The sequence below is a fragment of the Aquarana catesbeiana genome, linkage group LG08 (assembly GCF_042186555.1).
Source record: "Aquarana catesbeiana isolate 2022-GZ linkage group LG08, ASM4218655v1, whole genome shotgun sequence".
NCBI lineage: Eukaryota > Metazoa > Chordata > Amphibia > Anura > Ranidae > Aquarana > Aquarana catesbeiana.
This window is the reverse complement of record NC_133331.1, coordinates 96807529-96829628: the sequence shown is the minus strand read 5'-3', so window position 1 is coordinate 96829628 and position 22100 is coordinate 96807529. Positions and strand designations below refer to the sequence as shown.

Below are 22100 nucleotides of genomic sequence, written 5' to 3'. Positions count from 1 at the left end.
AGAATTTCTTTTTTTTTTTTATTATAAAAAGGCTTCACAGATTGTCTGGCATATTGATAGCCCCCCTACCCGCAAAGAACTCCAGGTAGCATAACCGGACATCACGGGCACTCAGGGAGGGCAAGCCAGGACGGCCACTTTCAAGCGCCGTCAGTGTGGTTTGATGTAGTATTCCGGCCTCAGGCCCAACTGAGCCAGCATAGTTGGCCGAATGTTTCCTTAAAAAGTTATGGAGAACACAGCACGCCAGTATAATATGGTTCAGTTTATACTCCGCCATATGGATGGGTGTCAGAAATAGTCGGAACCGGCTGGCCAGGATTCCAAATGTGTTATCCACCATTCTTCGGGCTCTGGCCAGCTGGTAATTAAAAACCCTCTGTTCCGGGGTGAGGGTCCTCATTGGGAATGGCCGCATCAGGTGGTCCCCCAGCGCAAACGCTTCATCAGCAACGAACACAAATGGGAGTCCTTCCACATTGTCCTCTGGAGCTGGCAAGTCCAAGCTGCCATTCTGGAGACACCTGTAGAACTCTGTCTGGGCGATGACTCCACCATCGGACATCCGGCCATTCTTCCCCACGTCCACATACAAGAAGTCGTAATTAGCCGACACCACCGCCAACATCACTATACTATTAAACCCCTTGTAATTATAATAGTGCACCCCGAGTTGGGTGGTGGGACGATGTGGACGTGTTTCCCATCAATTGCCCCTCCGCAGTTAGGAAAGTCCCACCGCTCGGCAAAGTGGGAGGCCACAGTCTGCCATTCCTGTGGCGTGGAAGGAAACTGTTGGGGAAAAAACAATAAACATTACTATTTTTACTCAGAAACATGGCAAGCAGATTATACACAAACATTATGGGGCAACCTCCAGATAGCATTTACTAAGGGGAATTTAACAAGGCCAACGTATAAGGTACACCTATCATATCCCCCCCCCCCCTCTCATGGGCCATTTCTAACATTATAGGGGGTGTGTGGAAATCTTGGACAGGTAACCCTCTTCACTTCATTGAGAGATGAATGCCTAAATAATGGATATTACTTTGAACAGACCCTCCTTAGTTACACTATTGGCAGACCACTGGACAGGTAAGAAGTGTCATAATACAAAGATATAAATACACATTGTACACATTTGAGGACATTTGGACATTCTGCTATTACCTATCAAGATAATAATAGGATACAAAAACTTTAAACAGTACCATTGGAAAGTATACAGGCAGGCCCTTGCACTACATGCTTTGGGGAATTCATCCATAAATCTGAGCACTAAAGAGGTGGGTATAGTGTGTATGGGTTTTGCAAAGTCAGCAGATAGATGATTGAGGATAGATAGAGAATTGGGATCAGCTGACTTAGCAGTTGGGGGAGGGAGGGTTACTAAAAATTTTTGGGGGACACCACAAAAAAAAAACCTCTGGCACTCTGCCTGATTTTAAATAAAAAATAACATTTCAAAACATTTTAGGGGGTGTTTAGGGTAAAGCACTACTATGGAGCTGATAAAATACATTGTTAAGTGACTACATGAGGTGAATATAGGGCAGGAGACACCATGCTGAGGTTAGTGAAGGGCAAATATGTATGAAGGACATAAAATAATAATTACATAAAAATCCAGCATGCATGAGAACAAAGGGGACATTCACAGCATATTACAATCATGGTAATTAGGGAATGAGGAAAGAAATACAATATATTAGCAAACATTCAATACAATAAAATGTGATATAAAAGGATAAAAATCTTACCTTCATATACTCCTTCTGTAGGACCTGGATGATGGCAGAACAGGTCTCTGGGATAATGATCCCCAGAGCCTGGGGGGAGATGCCTGTCGAGAACTTCAAGTCCTGCAGACTTCTCCCTGTGGCCAAATACCGCAGGGTAGCGACTACCCTCTGCTCCGGAGTGATGGCTTGCCTCATGCAGGTATCCTGCCTGCTGATATAGGGGGTCAGCGAAGCCAACAGACGGTGAAACACGGGGTCCGTCATCCTGAGAAAGTTCCTGAAATCATCAGGATTATTCTCACGGATCTCATGGAGCAAAGGCATATGAGAGAACTGGTCACGCTGAAGCAACCAATTCTTGGTCCATGAACTCCTCCCCACCCTGTTCATGGACTGGACTTGTGTCAAGGTCAGGACCCCAACACCAAGCCCCTGCACAGCACGAACTCTACGAGGAGTACGCATATGAAACATGGCTAGAAAACGGTCTGCTGCTCAGAACGAAGTAACAGAACGCACTGAAGAACAGCAAGGCCTGTGAAGAGCGACCTGAAAAACAGCAACGAGCAGGCAAGATCGCACAGAAAACTCCAATACGAACTGACTGCATGCACTGAAGAGCAGATACAAACCCACAAGCACAAACTGAACGGCAGAAAACGATCTGAAAGCCACGAGTCTGAAAAAGCACGAATCGTCTCTCACCAAACTTTTACTAACACGAGATTAGCAAAAGGAGCCCAAAGGGTGCCGCGCTTGGTTCTGAACCGGCCTTTTCTAGTCTCGTCGTACGTGGTGTACGTGACCGCGTGGTTGGCGATCGGAAATTCCGAAAACTTTGTGCGACTGTGTGTAGACAAAATAAGTTTGAGCCAACATCCGTCGGAAAAAATCCTAGGATTTTGTTGTCAGAATGTCCGAACAAAGTCCGACCGTGTGTATGCCCTATAATTCATCCCAAAGGTGTTCTATCAGGTTGAGGTCAGGACTCTGTGCAGGCCAGTCAGGTTCCACCACTCCAAACTCGCTCATCCATGTCTTTTTGGACCTTGTTTTGTGCACTGGTGTGCAGTCACGTTGGAACAGGAAGAGGCCATCCCCAAACTGTTCCCACAAAGTTGGGAGCATGAAATTGTCCAAAATGTCATGGTATGTTGACACCTTAAGATTTCCCTTTACTGGAACTAAGGGGCCAAGCCCAATCCCTGAAAAACAACCCCACACCAAAATCCTCCATCCACCAAATGTTAAAGCAAGGTTTTGGAGTGTGTCAGAGATTTTGTTGATATGGTTGTACAGAGGTTGGATAAAAAGACCTGGCTCACAGGCTGTGTTTACAGTAATTTCAAAAGGTCTTTAGTAGACCTGAGGTCAGGGCTATATGCATACCATTTAAAAGCCTCCACATCTAATGCATCAAACAATATCTATATGAACCTGGCTTTGTTCGCAGGAGCATCATTATACTGATACAGAAAATGGCCTCCCCCAAACTGTTGCCAAAAGTTTTGAAGCACACAATTAAAGCGGGGTTCCACCCAAATTTTGAACATTATCTGTATGCATTCTCTTCCTTGCCTAGATGCTGACATGCTGTATAAAAAAATTTAAATCGCCGTAATTACCTTTTTTTTTCTAATCTTCTTAGCACTTCCTGGTTTTCCTCCCATGGGAGTAGGCGTGTTTCTAGCCTCTCCCAGACCTCCCACAGTCCCCTGGGAGCTAGTCTCAGGCTTCCCAGCATGCATTGTGCAACAGTGTCATCACAACATCTCGGTGAATGCTGGGAGCACAGCATTCACCGCATCCAGGAAATACATGCTTGTGGGCTTCAAATGCCCACAATGAAGATAGAAACCGCCTTCAGTGAATTTTATAAGTTATTCTTTACAACGAAATCAGACACAGGCGGACTTATTACACAGAACATGTGAGTAGATAATCATGAGAAGAAAAGTTTGTGAATGAACTCAAAAAAAAAAAAAAAAAAAAAAACGATAGATAGGTGGACCCCCGCTTTAATGTCTTTGCATCCTGTTGCACAGAATCCTTCCCTGGAAACACCTGAACTCAATGATATGCAAGAGTGTCCATATACATTTCTCGATAAGGGATTCTCTCTCGGTTGAGTCCTTTTGATGAATCGGACACTGGTTCAAACCTAATTCTCCTTTACGCCTGTTAGAGATACTGTATAGTAGAGTCAAAGTCACGATTATTATGTGACTGAACAATGGTGTCTTACTCCTCACCCACCATCTGCAAGAACTGTGGAGGGGCAGAGACTTAACATGTAGACAACAGTTAATTTCAACCATTTTTAAAGTCTGCTAAAGTTGCACCCAGAGGCTGGTAAAAGTATGGCTTCCCATTCATCATTATACAAACTGCATAACATGCTGTATTTAATCAATTCACGGATGGCAGTCAACTCAATGAAACTGCTGTTGTGCCATTAATCACCTATCTTTACTGCTTCACATGTGCCGTCTAATTCATCTCACCTCAATGACATTTTTTTGCTCACTTGAGAATTACATTATTCTGTAAAAAGAACATTTACCAAACAATTCAGAGTAGTGATTTTTTTTTTCTAATAATCTTGAGGCATGTTTTCCTTAAAATAACCTGTAACCAGTAGAATATGATTTCCATTATTTTAATGGCACAGAAAACTAGTTTTTACATGCAGTAGTTTTGAATCGGGGGCAGTTCAATAAGAAAACTGAAAAAATACTCCACTTCTTAATTACTAAAACATTCTAGCACTGGGAAATCAAATCTTGGTTATTCTGTCTAATTAGAGTTGAGTTTTATTCCAAGGCTTCTTCTGAACAATGTGGTGAAAAAAGTGGACAGAGCTCACTGAGATCTTGTTTGGGCCCCTTGTAAAATAACACTTATGCTGTTCCATCACTGGAGTTTTCACCCTCTAGACCTCACTGTTAAACTGTAACAAAGGAAGAGGGTAACTACCCGCTTTGGTTTTGCCTTCTTTACATTTAATAAATTATGTGCAGTCTAGGACCACAGCCAGCTAGGCCATTTTAGGATGGAGGAGATGATGCAGATTTATTGCCCAGAGAGGTGCAACTTGCATGTCAGTGAGGAAGTTGCACCGCTGAAGCAGGGAATAAGCGAGTCGTCTGGCTGGGAGTGTTGTGGGCCTGTGTAAATCACAAGACTGGCTGTACAAATCATTTTGTAGGCAGGTAAAACTGTAATCAATCGGTCGCCTTAAGTTTGGATTTAGCCCTCTGATATGTACTTCTAAGCACATTGCACACCCCATAGTCAGACTACTACATGTCATAACCCACTTTACAAGATGGGATCTGCTTTAGAATCATATTCCTGCCTTGTAAAACCCTATGTATGAAGACCATGCCTCCCATGCTGGTCACCATATGCCCTCTGGTGAGACAGTCACAGGAGTGTCCTGTATTCACTATAAGAGCTACAGGGTGCTCAACCCTGTACAGGGTGAAGAGCACTTTATTTTGCTTTTCAGCCCATATTAGTGAATGAACACACATTGGCTGTCCAGACTTGGATTTGACAGGTATGCAGGTAAGGTTGAATGGACCCCGACGCAGAGCTTTTAAATCCAGGTCTATCGACCCATTCCCTGCCCACCTGTCATACTCGGCAGTGCAGATGCGTTTGAAGTACATGTCCATTCAGTAATATGGGCTGCCTGGACACAGCTCAGTACTAGCACAAAAAGGTAAGCAAAGGGCTCTTTATTTATGGGAATGAGCACCCAGGTGAATGAGCCCTTAGTCAACTTTGTAAATAAACTAATATGGGATCATTCTTCCCCACCATTAATTCACCATTAAGTTGCATAACCGATTAGGAAAAATTGTCACTGTAGTATTTTCTATTAGAAAGAATGTTGGCATTACATACACTTTTTTTAAATTCTTTTTTAATTTTTTTTTTAGGGAACACAAGCCAATCAGTATATTTTTTCTGCCTGGGTTCTGTTGGGGAGATTTCCCTTCACTTCATGTTGTAAAACACAACAGAAAATGAAAACAATTTCCATCTTAGATAAACCTGTAGAAACCGGTGTCACCATTGGAAGACATCTCCTCACCTTTAGCTTTATTGACAATTCAAAATGTTTGGGATTTCCCCTCCCTTTGTCTCAGTGACAATGGTCACCAAGAGAAATGGAGGGGGTGAAATGGTACTATTCCCCAGATGTTGCCTTTACAGAGGACTTTATTGTGATATTCCTATTCATATAATCAGGGATATTCTGACCATCCTTTCCTATTTTGCTCAATTTTGCTAGAATAATTGCTTCGTATACAACGTGTATTCCATCGCCCATATATACACAAACTAGAAAATTAATGTCTTACAGGAAACTTTTCACAAAATCATGGCAATCGGCTACCTGCCCCTCCAAATTTAAAAATGACCCTGCTCAAACAATGGACACACATTTGCTAACAGAAAGTGAAAAACTTAAAATGTTATGTTATAAATGTCATGGGCAACATGATTTATTTTTAGCAACATTTCAAGGTATTAGGTATTTATATACAAAATATTTTTAGGAGCCCAAGATGGACATTTGTCAATTCATGAACAATACTGATATTTCCAACTTTTTCTCATCTTGTAGAGGCCACACTTGGTTTGACTATCTCTTCCAATCAAGTCTATAGTTCAGTCTCTTTCAGGATAATGAAAATTCCAGAGAACTGCTTTCTAATGTTCCATATCCATTCATCTTCTTCAGTTTCATGTTGTCTACAGCTACAACTGGTGTAGAGAGGGATTTTGCAGAGGAGAACATTTCAGAAATTTCCATAAATGTTTTATTCTTGGTTTCTGGGATCACAAAATAAACATAAACTGCTACAAAGATACAGACCCCACAAAATACCAGATAGCAGAAGGCTCCAGCTGATATCTAGAAGACAGAAAAAAGTAGTTTAGGACTTGCTTGTTAAAGTGTATGCACTGCTGCTTTCATTGAAAGAAATATTTAGAAGTCTATCCAGAGCCATAAAAGGTTTAAAAAATGTGATTGGAGTTTTGGAGGTGAACTCAGCAGTATGGAAATCTATCAGCCAATTCACACATCTTCACCTGACAGTGAATGTTACACTGTGTTCAGCAACATACAAACAAATTAGCTCAACCAGCTCCAAGAAGATAAATCACTGTATGCTTCAACTCACTGGGTGTAATGGAATAATTATCGTATTTCTTGTATCAAGATGAGCGAGGAGGTGGACAGTAGAAGGCTGACCAGTTTTGACGGACACAGTCCGGCTGCTTTTTTTTTTGCCTTTGAAGCAGCCAGCCTGTGTCCGGCGAAACTGGTCAGGCCTTCTACTGTCCACCTCTGCACTCTTCTTGCCTGTTGATCCATTATGGACTAGGATTTCCAACATAGAGAGACATGCTTCCCTTCCAATTAGGATTTGGATCCAAGCCTTTACATGCACCAAGGACCAATAAGTATACCATGCATGCATCTTTCTTCTCCTCATACCATGAGCTAGGAGTTCATCTATAGAATATACCAAGAACAATTTGGTTATATGAACTATATAGACTCTGTACTTTATGCAACTAAGGTGGTATGCTGAATATGTTCACTATACGTGGATTGGAAATCACTGGTGTAATAAGGAGGTTCCTACAGTGTATATATATATATATATATATATATATATATATATATATATATATATATATATATATATATATATATATATATATATATATATTTTGGCCACTTGGGGGGAGGGGGGGCAAGACCCATGCCGTTTTTTTCATGATTTCATGATTTTCATCTATGTTGCTGGGATCCGACAATACATTACAGCCTCAGGCAGTTTTAAATGACTTTTTTCCTTTTACAAATGTAATTTTGCGGCTCTCATTCATAAAACTATGTACGGTTGCTGTGTAAGCAGCCTTACATAGTGTGGGGCGTGGACTCAGCCCCCTGAGCCATGATTGGCCAAAGGCACCCTGCCTTTGGCCAATCATGGCTCTCACAGCAGAGCGCACTGTGATTAGCCAAAGCATGCACCTCGTAGTGCATTGATGGTCTCGCCGTTCATTATGGCGCCTTCCGCGGGTGCTCGAATTTCCCGCAAACGCCCCATAATGTTCGGTATTCGGCAAACAGGCAAACACCCGATGTTTGTGTCGAACCGTGGGCTCATCTTTAGAGTGTTCTCTTGGGGGCAAAACCAGTGCATCACGGTTATAGACTCTTCCTTATCCACCACTACAATTTTTGGACTCTTCATCCATTTACACCTGATGGATATACGCTCATGCATGGTGTCACCTTCTGTGCTCACGCAGACTAGATCCCTGGGAAGCCCAGGTCCTTTTTATAACCACTTATAGGATCACCAGTCTCTGTACCCCTCTCACTTGTTATATAAATATCACGTGGAGACATATATTTACTATGGGTACAATTTAGGGTAATATTTATGTGAGTGAGGTGGATATATGTTTTTAGGTGTGTAAGTGTGTTATGGTGCCATTTTAAAGTTACATATTCACATGTTTGGTACAATAAATAAAATGATTATTCCATTTAGCCCAGTGAGTTGAAGCATACAGTGATTTATCTTCTTGGAGGTGGATGAGCTAAATAAGGTTTTTCATAGCTGCCCTTACCGATGACTCCCACCACTTTGAATTATTATTATTTTGGTTGTGAATGCATAGGATGTTGTTAATTAGGGGGAGGATCTGGAGGGTCCAAATTTTGTGTTTTTTTTTTTATTTATAAAAAAAAAAAAAAAAAAAAAAATGTTATGTTATATATATATGCCACATGAGAGGCACAATGATAGCCAACATGTAAACACCAATAGTGTGCAATTAGTGCAGGCACTGGTGCTGGCTACACATTGTTGATATTTGTGCATAAGTATTTCCCTTGTGGAGACAACAAATATGCCTAAACATATAAAGAGCTTTATTATATCCATCGTTTTGATGGAACACAGTCCATCTTTGTCTAGGCATTGTTGATATTTACATGTTGGCCAGTGGTAGCCATTAGGCTCCATTTATGTTGTAAGCACGTAAACATTATCCAAACAATACAGGCGTACAATGGTAAATGCAGTTGCCAGCAAGATTCTGCATTTAAGTTCAGTAATCACGTGTACTTACTTGAATGTGCCCTAAAATATATAAATAAATGCAGCTCTGTGTTCATTGATACATCATTTCAAGTAATGTGTTTAATAAAATAAAAAAAAAATAAAAAAAAGAGTACTTAAATTTGACTTAGTATCAGCCTCCTGCAATCCCCCATAAAGCACAGCTCAGACTAAAAGAAGAATCCACCCAAAAAGATGGGCCTACATGGAGTATTCTGATTAAAAAAAAAAAAGCAGTGGCAGAAATTAACTCATCAGTCTTCTGTTTGACAATTTTTACTGTCCAGTCACAGGCTGGATGAGGAACTAGAGCAAGTGTTACTTAAAGTGATTGTAAAGTCTCTTTTTTTTGTGAAAAATAACAAACATGTTATACTTACCTGCTCTGTGTAATGGATTTGCACAAAGCAGCCCAGATCCTCCTCTTCTTGGGTTCCTCTTCATTGCTCCTGGCCCCTCCCTCCTGTTGAGTGCCCCCACAGCAAGCAGCTTGCTGTGGGGGCACCCGAGCCGAGCCACAGGGAGCCGAGCGCCCTGTGTCCATTCTGACATGGCGCCGCAGCCTAGCCCCTTTCTCTCATCATTGGCAGGCTGACTTTGATTGACAGCAGCGGGAGCCAATGGCGTCGCACTACTGCTGTCTCTGCCAATGAGGAGGGGTGTCCCAGGCAGCCGAGACAATCCTACATTGCAGGATCTAGATTGGGCTCAGATAAGTATTAGGGGGGCTGCTGCACACAGAAGGCTTTTTATCTTAATGCATAGAATGCATTGAGATAAAAGACCTTCTGACTTTACAACCACTAGACAGAGCTGTGCTGTGTGGCAGAGCTCTGTAAATCTCAGGACTGGGTGGACAGGAAGGCAAATGCTCTGGTGGGTAAATGGCTCCCATATATGCATTTCATCAGTTTTAGTAGTTTACCTTTATTCCAGCTTTAATCATCTCACTACGTCTTATGTAATGACCCATGAGCACCTGTGTTATTGCAAGACTACCCAAAAATCACACATGCCAAGTTTGTGAGCAAAGTAAATTCAGGCAGTCAACTGCTGTGATTGTATAAAACACCCATAGAGATTATATATATAAAATAAAAAAAAAATAAAAAAAAAGAGTATATATATATATATATATATATATATATATATATATATATATATATATATATATATATATATATATATATATATATATATAGCAAAAAAATAGTGGCATGAGAAGCACCTTTTCCTCTGCAGTGGCATCACTAGGGTTGGTGTCACCCGGTGCCGAAAAAATTGGTGTCACCCCCTCCTCCACCAACTACCTCAGTACAGACCCCCCCCCCACTAACTACAGACCCCACTCCATTAATATAGCTCCCCTCCCTAAGTACAGACCCCCCTTTCATCAATATAGACCCCCCACTAAGTACTGACCCCCTCCCTCAGTACAGACTCCCCTCCCTTATTGCAGACCCCCCCCCCATCAGTACAGACACCCTCCCTCAGTGCAGAGTCTGCAGACCCCCCTTCATCAGTATCAACCTCCCACCTCAGTGCAGACCCCCCCATCAGTACATACACCCCCCCCCCAGTGCTGACCCCCATCAGTATGGAATCCCCCTCTCAGTGTAGACCCCCCATTAGTATAGAATCCCCCCTCAGTGCAGAGCCCCCATTAGTATAGACACCCCCCTCAGTGCAGAGCCCCCATTAGTATAGACACCCCCCTCAGTGTAGAGCTCCCATTAGTATAGACACCCCCCCTCAGTGTAAAGCTCCCATTAGTATAGACACCCCCCCTCAGTGCAGAGCCCCCATTAGTATAGACACCCCCCCTCAGTGCAGAGCCCCCATTAGTATAGACACCCCCCTCAGTGCAGAGCCCCCATTAGTATAGACACCCTCCTTCAGTGCAGAGCCCCCATTAGTATAGACACCCCCTCAGTGCAGAGCCCCCCATAAGTATAGAATCCCTCCTCATTAGTATAGACACCCCTGCACCCACATATACATAAAGTTTACAGACCTCAGAACAGCGTGGACAGATACACACAGCCGTGTGTGTCCCTCGGGCTCCTCCTCCTATTGTGTGAATGTAAACAGAGAGGAGGGGGAGGCGGCTTCAGTCCGCTGCGCTGAGGGACACAGCGCAAGACCTGAGCGGGCACCGGGCAGTGTTAGCAGTGCGTGCCGCTACCTACGGGTGTCACCCCTCTGGCGGGTGTCACCCGAGTGCGACCCGCACCCCCCTAACAACGCCACTGTTCCTCTGAACTCAATTATAAGCCACCAGCAATAAATATGATTTTACCCAGCACCCTTTTAGGCAGGTGCAGTCTATTTTATTCACTGGATGTGGTGCTCAACTGCAGCTACATTGCAGTTGGAGGGGAAGTTAGAAGAACATGGTTCCTCTATGATTTCCTGGGTGTCTGGGGAAGCTATCCGTTTGGATGCTGTCACCCCATATAACTCAGGGAGCCATCTTGGGTCCAGTAGAGCCTATTTAAGGCCCTGGCTCCAAGGCTGGGTGCACATTTCATGTGTGGGTAATTTATTAACAGGTCACCTGTATGACATGGACAGTGGTTAGCGGCAGGTACAGGTTCTAGAGGAGTAGAGAAAGGATACAGATATGCCATCCTTCCTTGAGACCTCCCCATTTGGATACAGACCAGCCAGGCCGCATTCCGCCCCTCAAGACAGATGCGGTCGGCACATTCCAAGACCTGCTCTTATACACATCATTTTTGCATTCTATGAGTGCTCCTAGTCAGATGCCTTCCCCCCCGGGCCTGACTGAGTGTTTACTGCCGTGGCACCACCCCACACCCTGTGTAGCTTCTCAGAGGACAATTACAATACCTGAAGGAAGGGGAACACAAAACCAACTGTGAAGTTGGACAACCAGTTCAAAGTTCCTCCTACAATGTATGCTGCTGGACGATGCGATTGCTTGAAGAGCTCTCCTGTCATTATAAAAGGCAGGCCAGCTGCAAAAAAAAAAAAAAACTGAATTTCATTTTTTAAATCAGATCTGTGTCAAATAGCATATACTTTCTAGCAGAACAAAAAAGTAATGTATTGAGGTAAAACACAACCACTATACATTGACTAAACAATTGAATGAAAGTTTCAAGTCATCTATACTCTATTAAACTCAATTAATATATTGTACATTAATGTACTGGAGTGGTAAAGGATAGCTAAACCCAAGAACAGAAATGTAATATATTGCAACTTACTAGTCCTCAGATTTGGTGGCTGCAATAAAGCCAAAGTTTAGATACAGCTTCCCTGTGGAAGCTGGAAATCATTGTAGTAGATACTCCTACTGCAGTGATTGCCTATGGTTTCTGGATGTCATTCAGATAACACGTTTCTTTGTGAATGCAATACATTCTCCAATTGGAAGAGGTGGAGCTTTCACAATCTCCACCTCTTCCAATCTGAGAATGCTTTGCATCCATTGAGAAAGTCAGAGGCTGCCAGGTATGGAAAATGCATAGTTAAATTGATGTAAGATGGATCAGTGTAATTATGCAGGTACCTCAACTTGAACATTAATTTACTTTTTTCAGGCTAAGATAATTTTCAGTAAGCACAGAAAGTACCTATTGATCTTTCCAGAAATGCTGTGTCCTTGTTCCTTCCTGTGAATGGAACTTATATATGAAACAATGCCACCTTTCTTCCAATCTGTCTTCTATAAACTACTAATTTCCTGCCCCCATGTAATCATGATGAAGAGATAAAGATATGTAAAGATAATTTTTAATGGGGTGACAACCATGGCCTCTTTCTGCAGATACAATAAACTGAATAACGATAACCCCCTTGGGAAAAGTTGGTTATTTGCAGGATTACCAGGTGAAAATAAAGGAAAAAACTACTAATGCAGCCACCACATCTAGAGACTGATAAATTGAAATATATGACATTTTTGTTTTTTGTATTTAGATATGCATCAATTTCTTACATCCTTGTTTTATCTCTGCTCTTGATGTCTGAACCCCTGCCATGGCTGTTATGGAGAGCTCATACTCAAATAAATTGACAGGAAATGCTAGACCATACTGAAACCCCAAGGTGGACAAAAACAGTTTGAAACTATGGCAGGAATCTCCTACTAAAACATAATCCAGGCCACCAGGTTCTATTTATAGCTAAAATACCACTTTTGGAATCCTTATTTAATGTTAAAGGATGAGACAGGTTTCATAAAAATGTAAGGGTTACAAAGACCATGGAAGACTCCTAATGACAATATCCAGTATAAAGCAGGTTCTCTTGATGTCTGTGCCTCCTCTGCTGGGCAGGTTACAGTGATACCCTCTATTACTGTTGCCAAATGGACATATTAAAAATTCAAGCTATTTTTTACATTTTTGGCTACAGTTTATTGCTGTCTGTGTTCCCGGTGGAGAGAATCCTTTACTATTTGCACATTCTATGTCCTAGTACAATGCCTTACTATTCACACGTTCTGTGAGAAAGTTTATTTGCCAGGTTCTAATTGTAATATTTCAGAGCAACTCCATCCAGAGGGTCAGAATTGTACTTTTTATTATCTATCGTTTCTAGGTGTCTTTAGAAGATGTTCTCTTCACTTGCTGTCCAGGAGGCACACAGGGCATTGGTCTGAGGTCAACACACTGTTGATCTCTCTTGCCATATATTGTGTTTCTTTAGCGAAACCAGGAACTTCTGGTGCAGCGAGTGTGACATGAAGAAAAAAAAAATACATACAGTAGCTCGCAAAAGTGAGTACACCCTTCACATTTTTGTAAATATTTTATTATATCTTTTCATGTGACAACACTGAAGAAATGACACTTTGCTACAATGTAAAGTAGTGAGTGTACAGCTTGTATAACAGTGTAAATTTGCTATCCCCTCACAATAACTCAACACATAACAATTAAATGTCTAAACCACTGGCAACAAAAAGTGAGTACACCCATAAGTGAAAATGTCTAAACTGGGCCCAATTAGCCATTTTCCTTCCCCGGTGTCATGTGACTCGTTAGTGTTACAAGGTCTCAGGTGTGATTAGGGAGCAGGAGTGTTACATTTGGTGTTATCACTCTCTCATACTGGTCACTGGAAGTTCAACATGGCACCTCATGGCAAAAAAACTGAGGATCTGAAAAAAAAAAAAAAAAAAATATGTTGCTCTACATAAAGATGGCCTAGGTTTGGTAGCCAAGCCCATACAGCGGTTTAACAGGACAGGTTCCACTCAGAACAGGCCTTGCCATGGTCAACCATAGAGGTTGAGTGCACATGCTCAGCGTCCTATTCAGAGGTTGTCTTTGGGAAATAGATGTATGAGTGCTGCCAGCATTGCTGCAGAGGTTAAAGGGGTGGGGGGGTGGGGGGGTGAGCCTGTCAGTGCTCAGACCATACACTGCTTCAAATTGGTCTGCATGGCTGTCATCCCAGAAGAGAGCCTCTTCTAAAGATGATGTACAAGAAAGTCTACAAACAGTTTGCTGAAGACAAGCAGACTAAGGACATGGATTACTGGAACCATGTCCTGTGGTCTGATGAGACCAGGATAAGCTTATTTGGTTCAGATGGTGTCAAGTGTGTGTAGCGGCAATGAGGTGAGGAGTACAAAGACAAGTGTGTCTTGCCTACAGTCAAGCATGGTGGTGGGAGTGTCATGGTCCAGGGATGCACGAGTGCTGCCGGCACTGGGGAGCTTAGGTTCATTGAGGGAACCGTTAATACCAACATGTACTGCGACATACTGAAGCAGAACATGATCCCCTCCCTTCGGAAACTGGGCCGCACGGCAATATTCCAACATGATAACTACCCCAAACACACCTCTAAGATGACTGCCTTGCTAAAGAAGCTGAGGGTAAAGGTGATGGACTGGCCAAGCATGTCTCCAGACCTAAACCCTATTGAGCATCTTTGGGGCATCCTCAAATGGAAGGTGGAGGAGCGCAAAGTCTCTAACATCCACCAGCTCTGTGATGTCATCATGGAGGAGTGGAAGAGGACTCCAGTGGTAGCCTGTGAAGCTCTGGTGAACTCCATGCCCAAGAGGGTTAAGGCAGTGCTGGAAAATAATTGTGATCACATTTCACTTAGGGATGTACTCACTTTTGTTGCCAGAGATTTAGACTTTAATGGCTGTGTGTTGAGTTATTTTGAGGGGACAGCAAATTTACACTGTTATACAAGCTATACACTCACTACTTTACATTGTAGCAAAGTGTAATTTCTTCAGTGTTGTCACATGAAAAGGTAGACTAAAATATTTACAAAAATGTGAGTGGTGTACACACGTGCTTATAAGTTCTATCCTGATAGAATGTATGATTTCTTGGCCATTTTTCAGAGAATATGAATGATAACACAAACTTTTTTCACTTGTGGTTAGTGTTTGGCTGAAGCCATTTATTATCATTCAACTTTGTTTACTCTTTTTAAATCATAAATGGCAACAGAAACTAGCCGAATGACCCTGATCAAAAGTTTACATACCCCAGTTCTTAATAACGTGTATTGCCCCCTTAACATCAATGACAGCTTGAAGTCTTTTGTGGCATTTGTGGATGAGGCTCTTTATCTTCTCAGATGATAAAGTTGCCCATTCCTCTTGGCAAAAAGCCTCCAGTTCCTGTAAATTCTTGGTCTCTCTTGCATGAACTGCACGTTTGAGATCTCCCCAGAGTGGCTCAATGATATTGAGGTCAGGAGACTGAAATAGCCACTCCAGAACCTTCACTTTATTCTGCTCTAGCCAATGACAGGTTGACTTGGCCTTGTGTTTTGGATCATTGTCATGTTGGAATGTCCAAGTATGTCCCATGCGCAGTTTCCTGGCTGATGAATGCAAATGTTCCTCCAGTATTTTTTGATAACATACTGCATTCATTTTGCCATCAATTTTGACCAAATTTCTTGTTCCTTTGTAGCTCACACATCCCCAAAACATCAGCGATCCACCTCCGTGTTTCACAGTAGGAATGGTGTACCTTTCATCATAGGCCTTGACGACTCCTCTCCAAATGTAGCGTTTATGGTTGTGGCCAAAAAGCTAAATTTTGGTCTCATCACTCCAAATGACTGTGCAAGAAGGTTTGAGGCTTGTCTCTGTGCTATTTGGCGTATTGTAAGCGGGATACTTTGTGGCATTTGCGTAGTAATGGTTTTCTTCTGGCGACTCGACCATGCAGCCCATCTTTCTTCAAGTGCCTCCTTATCGTGCATCTTGAAACAGCCACACCACATGTTTTCAGAGAGTCCTGTATTTCACCTGAAGTTATTTGTTGGTTTTTCTTTGCATCCCAAACAATTTTCCTGGCAGTTGTGGCTGAAATTTTAGTTGGTCTACCTGACCATGGTTTGGTTTCAACAGAACCCCTCATTTTCCACTTCTTGATTAGAGTTTCAACACTGCTGATTGGCATTCGCAATTCCTTGGATATCTTTTTATATCCCTTTCCTGTTTTATACAGTTCAACTACCTTTTCCCGCAGATCCTTTGACAATTCTTTTGCTTTCCCCATGACTCAGAATCCAGAAATGTCAGTTTAGCACTGGATGAAAGATGCAAGGGTCTGTAAGGAGTCCAGAAACTCACTGACCTTTTAAATACACACACACTAATTACAAGCAAACAGATCACAGGTGAGGATGGTTACCTTTAATATATTCAAACCCCTTTGTGTCAACTTGTGTGCATATTATTAGGCCAAAATCACCAGGGTATGTAAACTTTTGATCAGGGTCATTTAGGTAGTTTGTTGTGATTATGATTTAAAGAGAGTAAACACAGTTGATTGATAATAAATGGCTTTAGCCAAACACTAACCATGAGTAAAAAAAGTTTTTTATTATTCATATTCTCTGAAAAATGGCCAAGAAATCATAAATTCTGCCAGGGTACGTAAACTTATGAGCACAACTGTATATACACATACATAGATATACACACACACACAGTTTAGGAAATTTGAAAACATACAGTATATATAAAACAACCAAATTGATAAATAAGGAGTGAAAGATTGCAAAACCAATCATTTGACACTCAGAAAATATGCCCCAGTCTTCTGGGTTTAAAAGTTTATATTGAATTCCTATGGTAGGGTACTAATTAGTCTGCTGCATGCTTTTAAATACAGAGCAGAGTTTGTACTGGCCAGGAGATGGCAGACACCCTCAATTTATAGTTTATTATGGAAATGGAAACCCAGACAAGTTAAAACACTCTTCAAGTACAATTATGTTTTACTTGAATAATATACACACTAATTATATATATATATATATATATATATATATATATATATATATATATATATATATATATATATATATATATATATATAAATAAAACTATAAATTGAGGGATGTATACACACACATATTCAGTGTCATGTGAAAAATGGAAAATGTGAAATGTTTCAACATATTTAAACAGGCAAACTTTAGATCTTTATTCAAACACTGTATAAAGATAAAAAGTGATGCTCTTGAATTAAAACCACAAGAAAAAATTGCCTTTATTTCCATACCAAAATTATCAATAGATGTAATGGTTTATTGTGGAAAAAGAAAGCATGCAATTGGCAGCAAAGGCTGTTTTGCCCCCCAGAAACAGAAATTATTGTATTTATCGGCGTATAACACACACTTTTTTGCCCTGAAAATAGAGGGCAAAGGTGCCTGCGTGTTATATGCGATTTCTTTTTACCAACAGGGGACGGGGATCGGGCGGTCCGCCCCAGGTGCCACACATTGGGGGGATGTCAGGCCAGCCGCCCCGCCTCTCCTGGCCCCGGGACAGCGCTGCCAGCATAAGTTACAGTTGTGAAAACATCACTGCTAGCCCCTTCTCATACACCACTCCTCCTGTGTCATTGTCATAGCAAATCGAAGCTTCTAAATACCTCATTAACGCGCTCTTTCCGACCGCTCCTCCTCCTCCCCTGCGTGTAGCTTTAGATTGGAGAAGGAGAGCGGTCATGTGACGTCCAGGAAACATCAGAGGAGAGCAGTTATGTGACCAGGTAGCATGACAGAACGGCATTAATTAGGTATTTAAAAGCTTCCATTTGCTATGACTGACACAGGAGGAGCGGTGTATGAGAAGGAGCTGGCAGTGATTTTTTTTCTTAAACTTTGAAGTGTGCTGGCAGTGCTGTCCCAGGAGAATGGGGATCTTCTGGGAGTGCAGGTGTCTGTGTACTGTGCTAGAGGGGTATGTGTACTGTGCTATGGGGTCTGTGTACTGTGCTAGCGGGTCTCCTGGGAGTGCAGGGGTCTGTGTACAGTGCTAGGGGTGCTGTGTACAGTGCTAGGGGTGCTGTAGAATGTTTTTTTCCTGAAACTTCCTTCTTAAAATAGGGGGGCATGTTATATGCCAATACTTCTTGTAGATATTTTGTATAATTGCCTACCAGTCTTTAACATTGACTCATGCTTTTCTCCATCTAAAATTCCTTCAGTTGCAAGATATTTGGGTGTTTCCATGTCATTTCAAAGTCCCTTCCAAAATTTCAATGTGAAGCAAATCAGGGCTTTGACCAGGGCAGTTTATAATGTTCCAATTCTTCTCTTTGAGTGATTCATTGGTGGATTTGATAGTGTGCTTTGGATCATTATCATGTTTAAAGATCCATTTCTGGTTTAACTTCACCTTTTGGACAAATGGCCTCACATTCTCCTCACACACACTTTGATATGATGCAAAAAAAAATTTCTAATCTGTTTTTAGACGCATGTACTTTGACCCCAACTGGTGCAAGAGTTACCTGAACACCCCATGATGTAATTTCTTGGAAACTTCTTTTAGCATAAAAAAGGTCAGTTCCTAGGTTGAAATTGTTAGGCCAACTGTCCTGGACAAACTAGCAGTTGTTTGAAATCTATGTCACTGGTACATTTTCTTTACAGAAGAATGATCAATTTCTAATCATTTGACAATCTTTTTTAATCATTTGGTAGGCTCCTAGAAATTTACAAACTATCATTCTGGGTCTTTAGAGAGTTCTATTGAACTTGACATAATGAAATCACACACAAATACCAACAATATTACCAGAGCCTAAAAGTCTAAGGTTTAAGTGGACAGGTTCCTCCTACATACTCCTTATGGAGGCTCTAATCATTGGAACTTAATCTTGGCTTGAGGTGATTGTAGCCGTATTCGTGCACCTGCAACACACAATTGAGTACTGTCCATGATACTTTTATTTGCACTAATATACAACTCAGGCCTTGTAGAAAAAAAATGTTAAAACCATTAGTCATGAATACTACTAGTTTACTGCAAGACAGAACTGATTTTCTGAACAAGCGCAACAATATAATACAGCAAGTACCACCAAATACACTTCTAGTCACTATGGAAGTAGAATCTCTGTACAGTAACATCCTTCACAAGGATGGATTGGCTGCACTTCACAGATTCTTATCATCCTCACCAAACCACAAATACACTGTTGAGGAGCTCATCAAATTCATTCTTACACACAACTACTTCCCATTCAACAATGATATCTATCTTCAGTGTATGGGTACTGCTATGCAATATGCAAATTTATTCATTACTGACCTTGAGGACAAATTCCTGAACAGCATACAACAAAAGCCATACAGATTATCAATATATCAATAATATTTTCATCATATGGACAGAAGGTGAAGAAAATCTAAAAAAGTTTTACTAATTGTTTAACATTTTACACCCATCGATCAAACTAAAAATAGATTATTCAAATACACGTCAACTTCTTAGACATCACAGTATACTTCAGGGATGACAAGCATCACACTTTGATATACAGGAAACTTACTGACAGATGCAACTATCTCAACAGTCCTAGTTTTCACCCAAACACAGTAAATGGGCCATCATACACAGCCAGGCCATCAGATACCACCATCAGAATATGTTCGGAACCCAGAAGACAGAGACAAACATCTCAGAACACTAGCAGATTCTTTCCATAACAAAAGTTACTTAGACAAAACCATCATAAACACGGCCTTGAAAACCCGAAGAGAAAACCTCTAGTAACCACATCCAATCCAACATTAGAAGGGATAAGAAAGAGAATCAAAGAAAGATTTACAACCCATCATAACTGAGGATAAAACCCTGAAAGGAATATTCCAACAACCCCCAATACTAACTTTCAGACAACCACCCAACCTCAGACAAACTAATAAGTAGGAAACTTCATTGTGATTATAAAGTCACAAATAATGGAAGAAAGCCCTGCAATAAAAATACTCTGCAAACTGTGCAACCAAATCAATCCATCTAAAAGTATCACACACTCAAAAGGGAACTTCAATACCACAGGATCATCCAATGCAAAAGACGTAACATAGGATCACAAAGAAGATGAGTTCTGCACACCTGTGGGGCATCATTTCTCACAACCGAACCACATTATGAAAGACCTCGATGTCATAGTTCTTAAAAGGGATTTCAAAACTATTGAATCAAGAATTCGTTTTGACACAAAATATAATTTTAGATATGGATTTTTCTCAATCATTATCCACTAGTTTTACAACCTCCTCTTGACAGTCTATAGCTTTCCCTCTGTCTTACCTCACTAACCATGCTAGTTTTATTATCATTGGTGAGTACATTTGTTTGTTTTTTCCTTTCCCTAAGAGATTGTCTTTTGAACTTTTGAGAATCAGTACTGCTCGGACCTTGAAAAAGGGGGCATACCCCGAAAGCTTGTCCTGAAAAATTGTATGTTAGCGCAAATAAAAAAGTTTAACAGACAATACTCAATTGTTACTAAACAATCTGGAACACAAAATTCTAATTTCATGTATTAGAAGCAGTCGTAAATGTAGGGGGGTTTACTTTTTTCCTTATCCAAAATCTGCATCAACTCAAGATCTAAGATTTGCCTGTTCAAACATGTTAAAGGCAACAATTTACATTGTGCTTACTTTCCTTGTTAAATGACTGCAAAATACAGGAATGGACACCACTTTGTTATAATGCAGAGGTGTGAATCAAACATCCACATAGACAGAATTTATATTCGTTTTCTTTATATTTTCCTAATTACGGTCAGGCTTAGAAAATACAATGTTTAAAGTACAACTAAAAGCAAAACTTGGAGTGGAGTGGAGAGGGAATTAGAACACCCATCAGTTTTTTATTGCGGTTTGTGCCACCATTAAGGAGATTCCCCGTTTATGTTGGTCCTGTGACGGCTATCCTCGATAGTGAAAGCAAGTCCCAAATTTTTGTTTGTCACCAGAACAGGGATAGATGGAAAATCATCCAATGTGGACACTGGTTCTAGTGACTATAAGAAAAGGTTGTGCCAGAGATTTATAGAGTAGGAGTTGCTGCCCACATCCCTAAATAATGAAGTACAAAAAAAGATTCCTCTATGGGACATTGAAAGGCATAAACTCCTTAGTAATTAATTACACAGTATTAAAAATATATTCATATTTTATTTGCAAAGTTAAAATCATGAAATATAGCATGATAAAATCAAAATTGGATGCACCAGTGATTGGGCACCATCAACTGGGGAGGTTTTCCCTGTTGCCTTGGTCCCTTTGTGCTCCGTGGGCCGCCAACACAGACCTCCCAGCCCATTTGGCCCGAACAATACTTGTGTGAGGCGAGTCTGCACCCCGAGGACTCGGAGGGCACTCCCTCATGTTTGCATATATCTCTTCCCAAAATCACAGCTGAAGTGGGTCAAGCTAACGATACAAGGAACCTTTTTAAAAACAGACATCTTCCAGCTCAGTCTCATGCTGCCATGCAGACCGAGTGAACCTCCACTAGACTACAGGTAATTCTTAGATTTTTTTTTTCTACAACATTGAGGAGCTCTTACGAGCTGGATATTATCCATACTTTATGGATTTTTATCCTTTGCACCTGTGTATATATTCATATGCATCGGTTAGCTATACATGGCTTATATTAACGTTATCATTTTTGGTGGTTCCCTCTCTCCTTTTCTGTGTGCCAGCTCGGACAGCTTATACATCAGACCATAAGTTTGGTGTGAGCATTCTTGGAGTATCCTTTTTTGAGATCTGGTGTGACTTGTCTGGTCTTTTCCATATTATCCTACATCCCTTTCTCCCTGCCACTGCTATATCAGCTATCCACCAGGTTTGTGCACTTTGAGTGACTAGTACTAATTTTTAACATAAAGACAAATACAAGACAAAT

The 22100-nt window shown here is 41.1% G+C and overlaps 1 protein-coding gene across 2 annotated transcripts in view; it reads right to left on the bottom strand.

The window, feature by feature from the left end:
- Window positions 1-6232: 6232 nt before the first annotated feature.
- Window positions 6233-22100, bottom strand: part of LOC141105945 (solute carrier family 2, facilitated glucose transporter member 9-like) — a 106118-nt gene continuing 90250 nt past the window's right edge. For both annotated transcript variants that reach the window (XM_073596179.1, XM_073596180.1), the window contains 2 exons: window positions 11762-11889; window positions 6233-6675 (listed from right to left, as the gene is read on the bottom strand). In XM_073596179.1, the coding sequence (XP_073452280.1) occupies window positions 6439-6675; window positions 11762-11889 (365 nt within the window). In that variant the 3' untranslated portion in view covers window positions 6233-6438. The remainder of the gene's footprint in view (window positions 6676-11761; window positions 11890-22100) is intronic.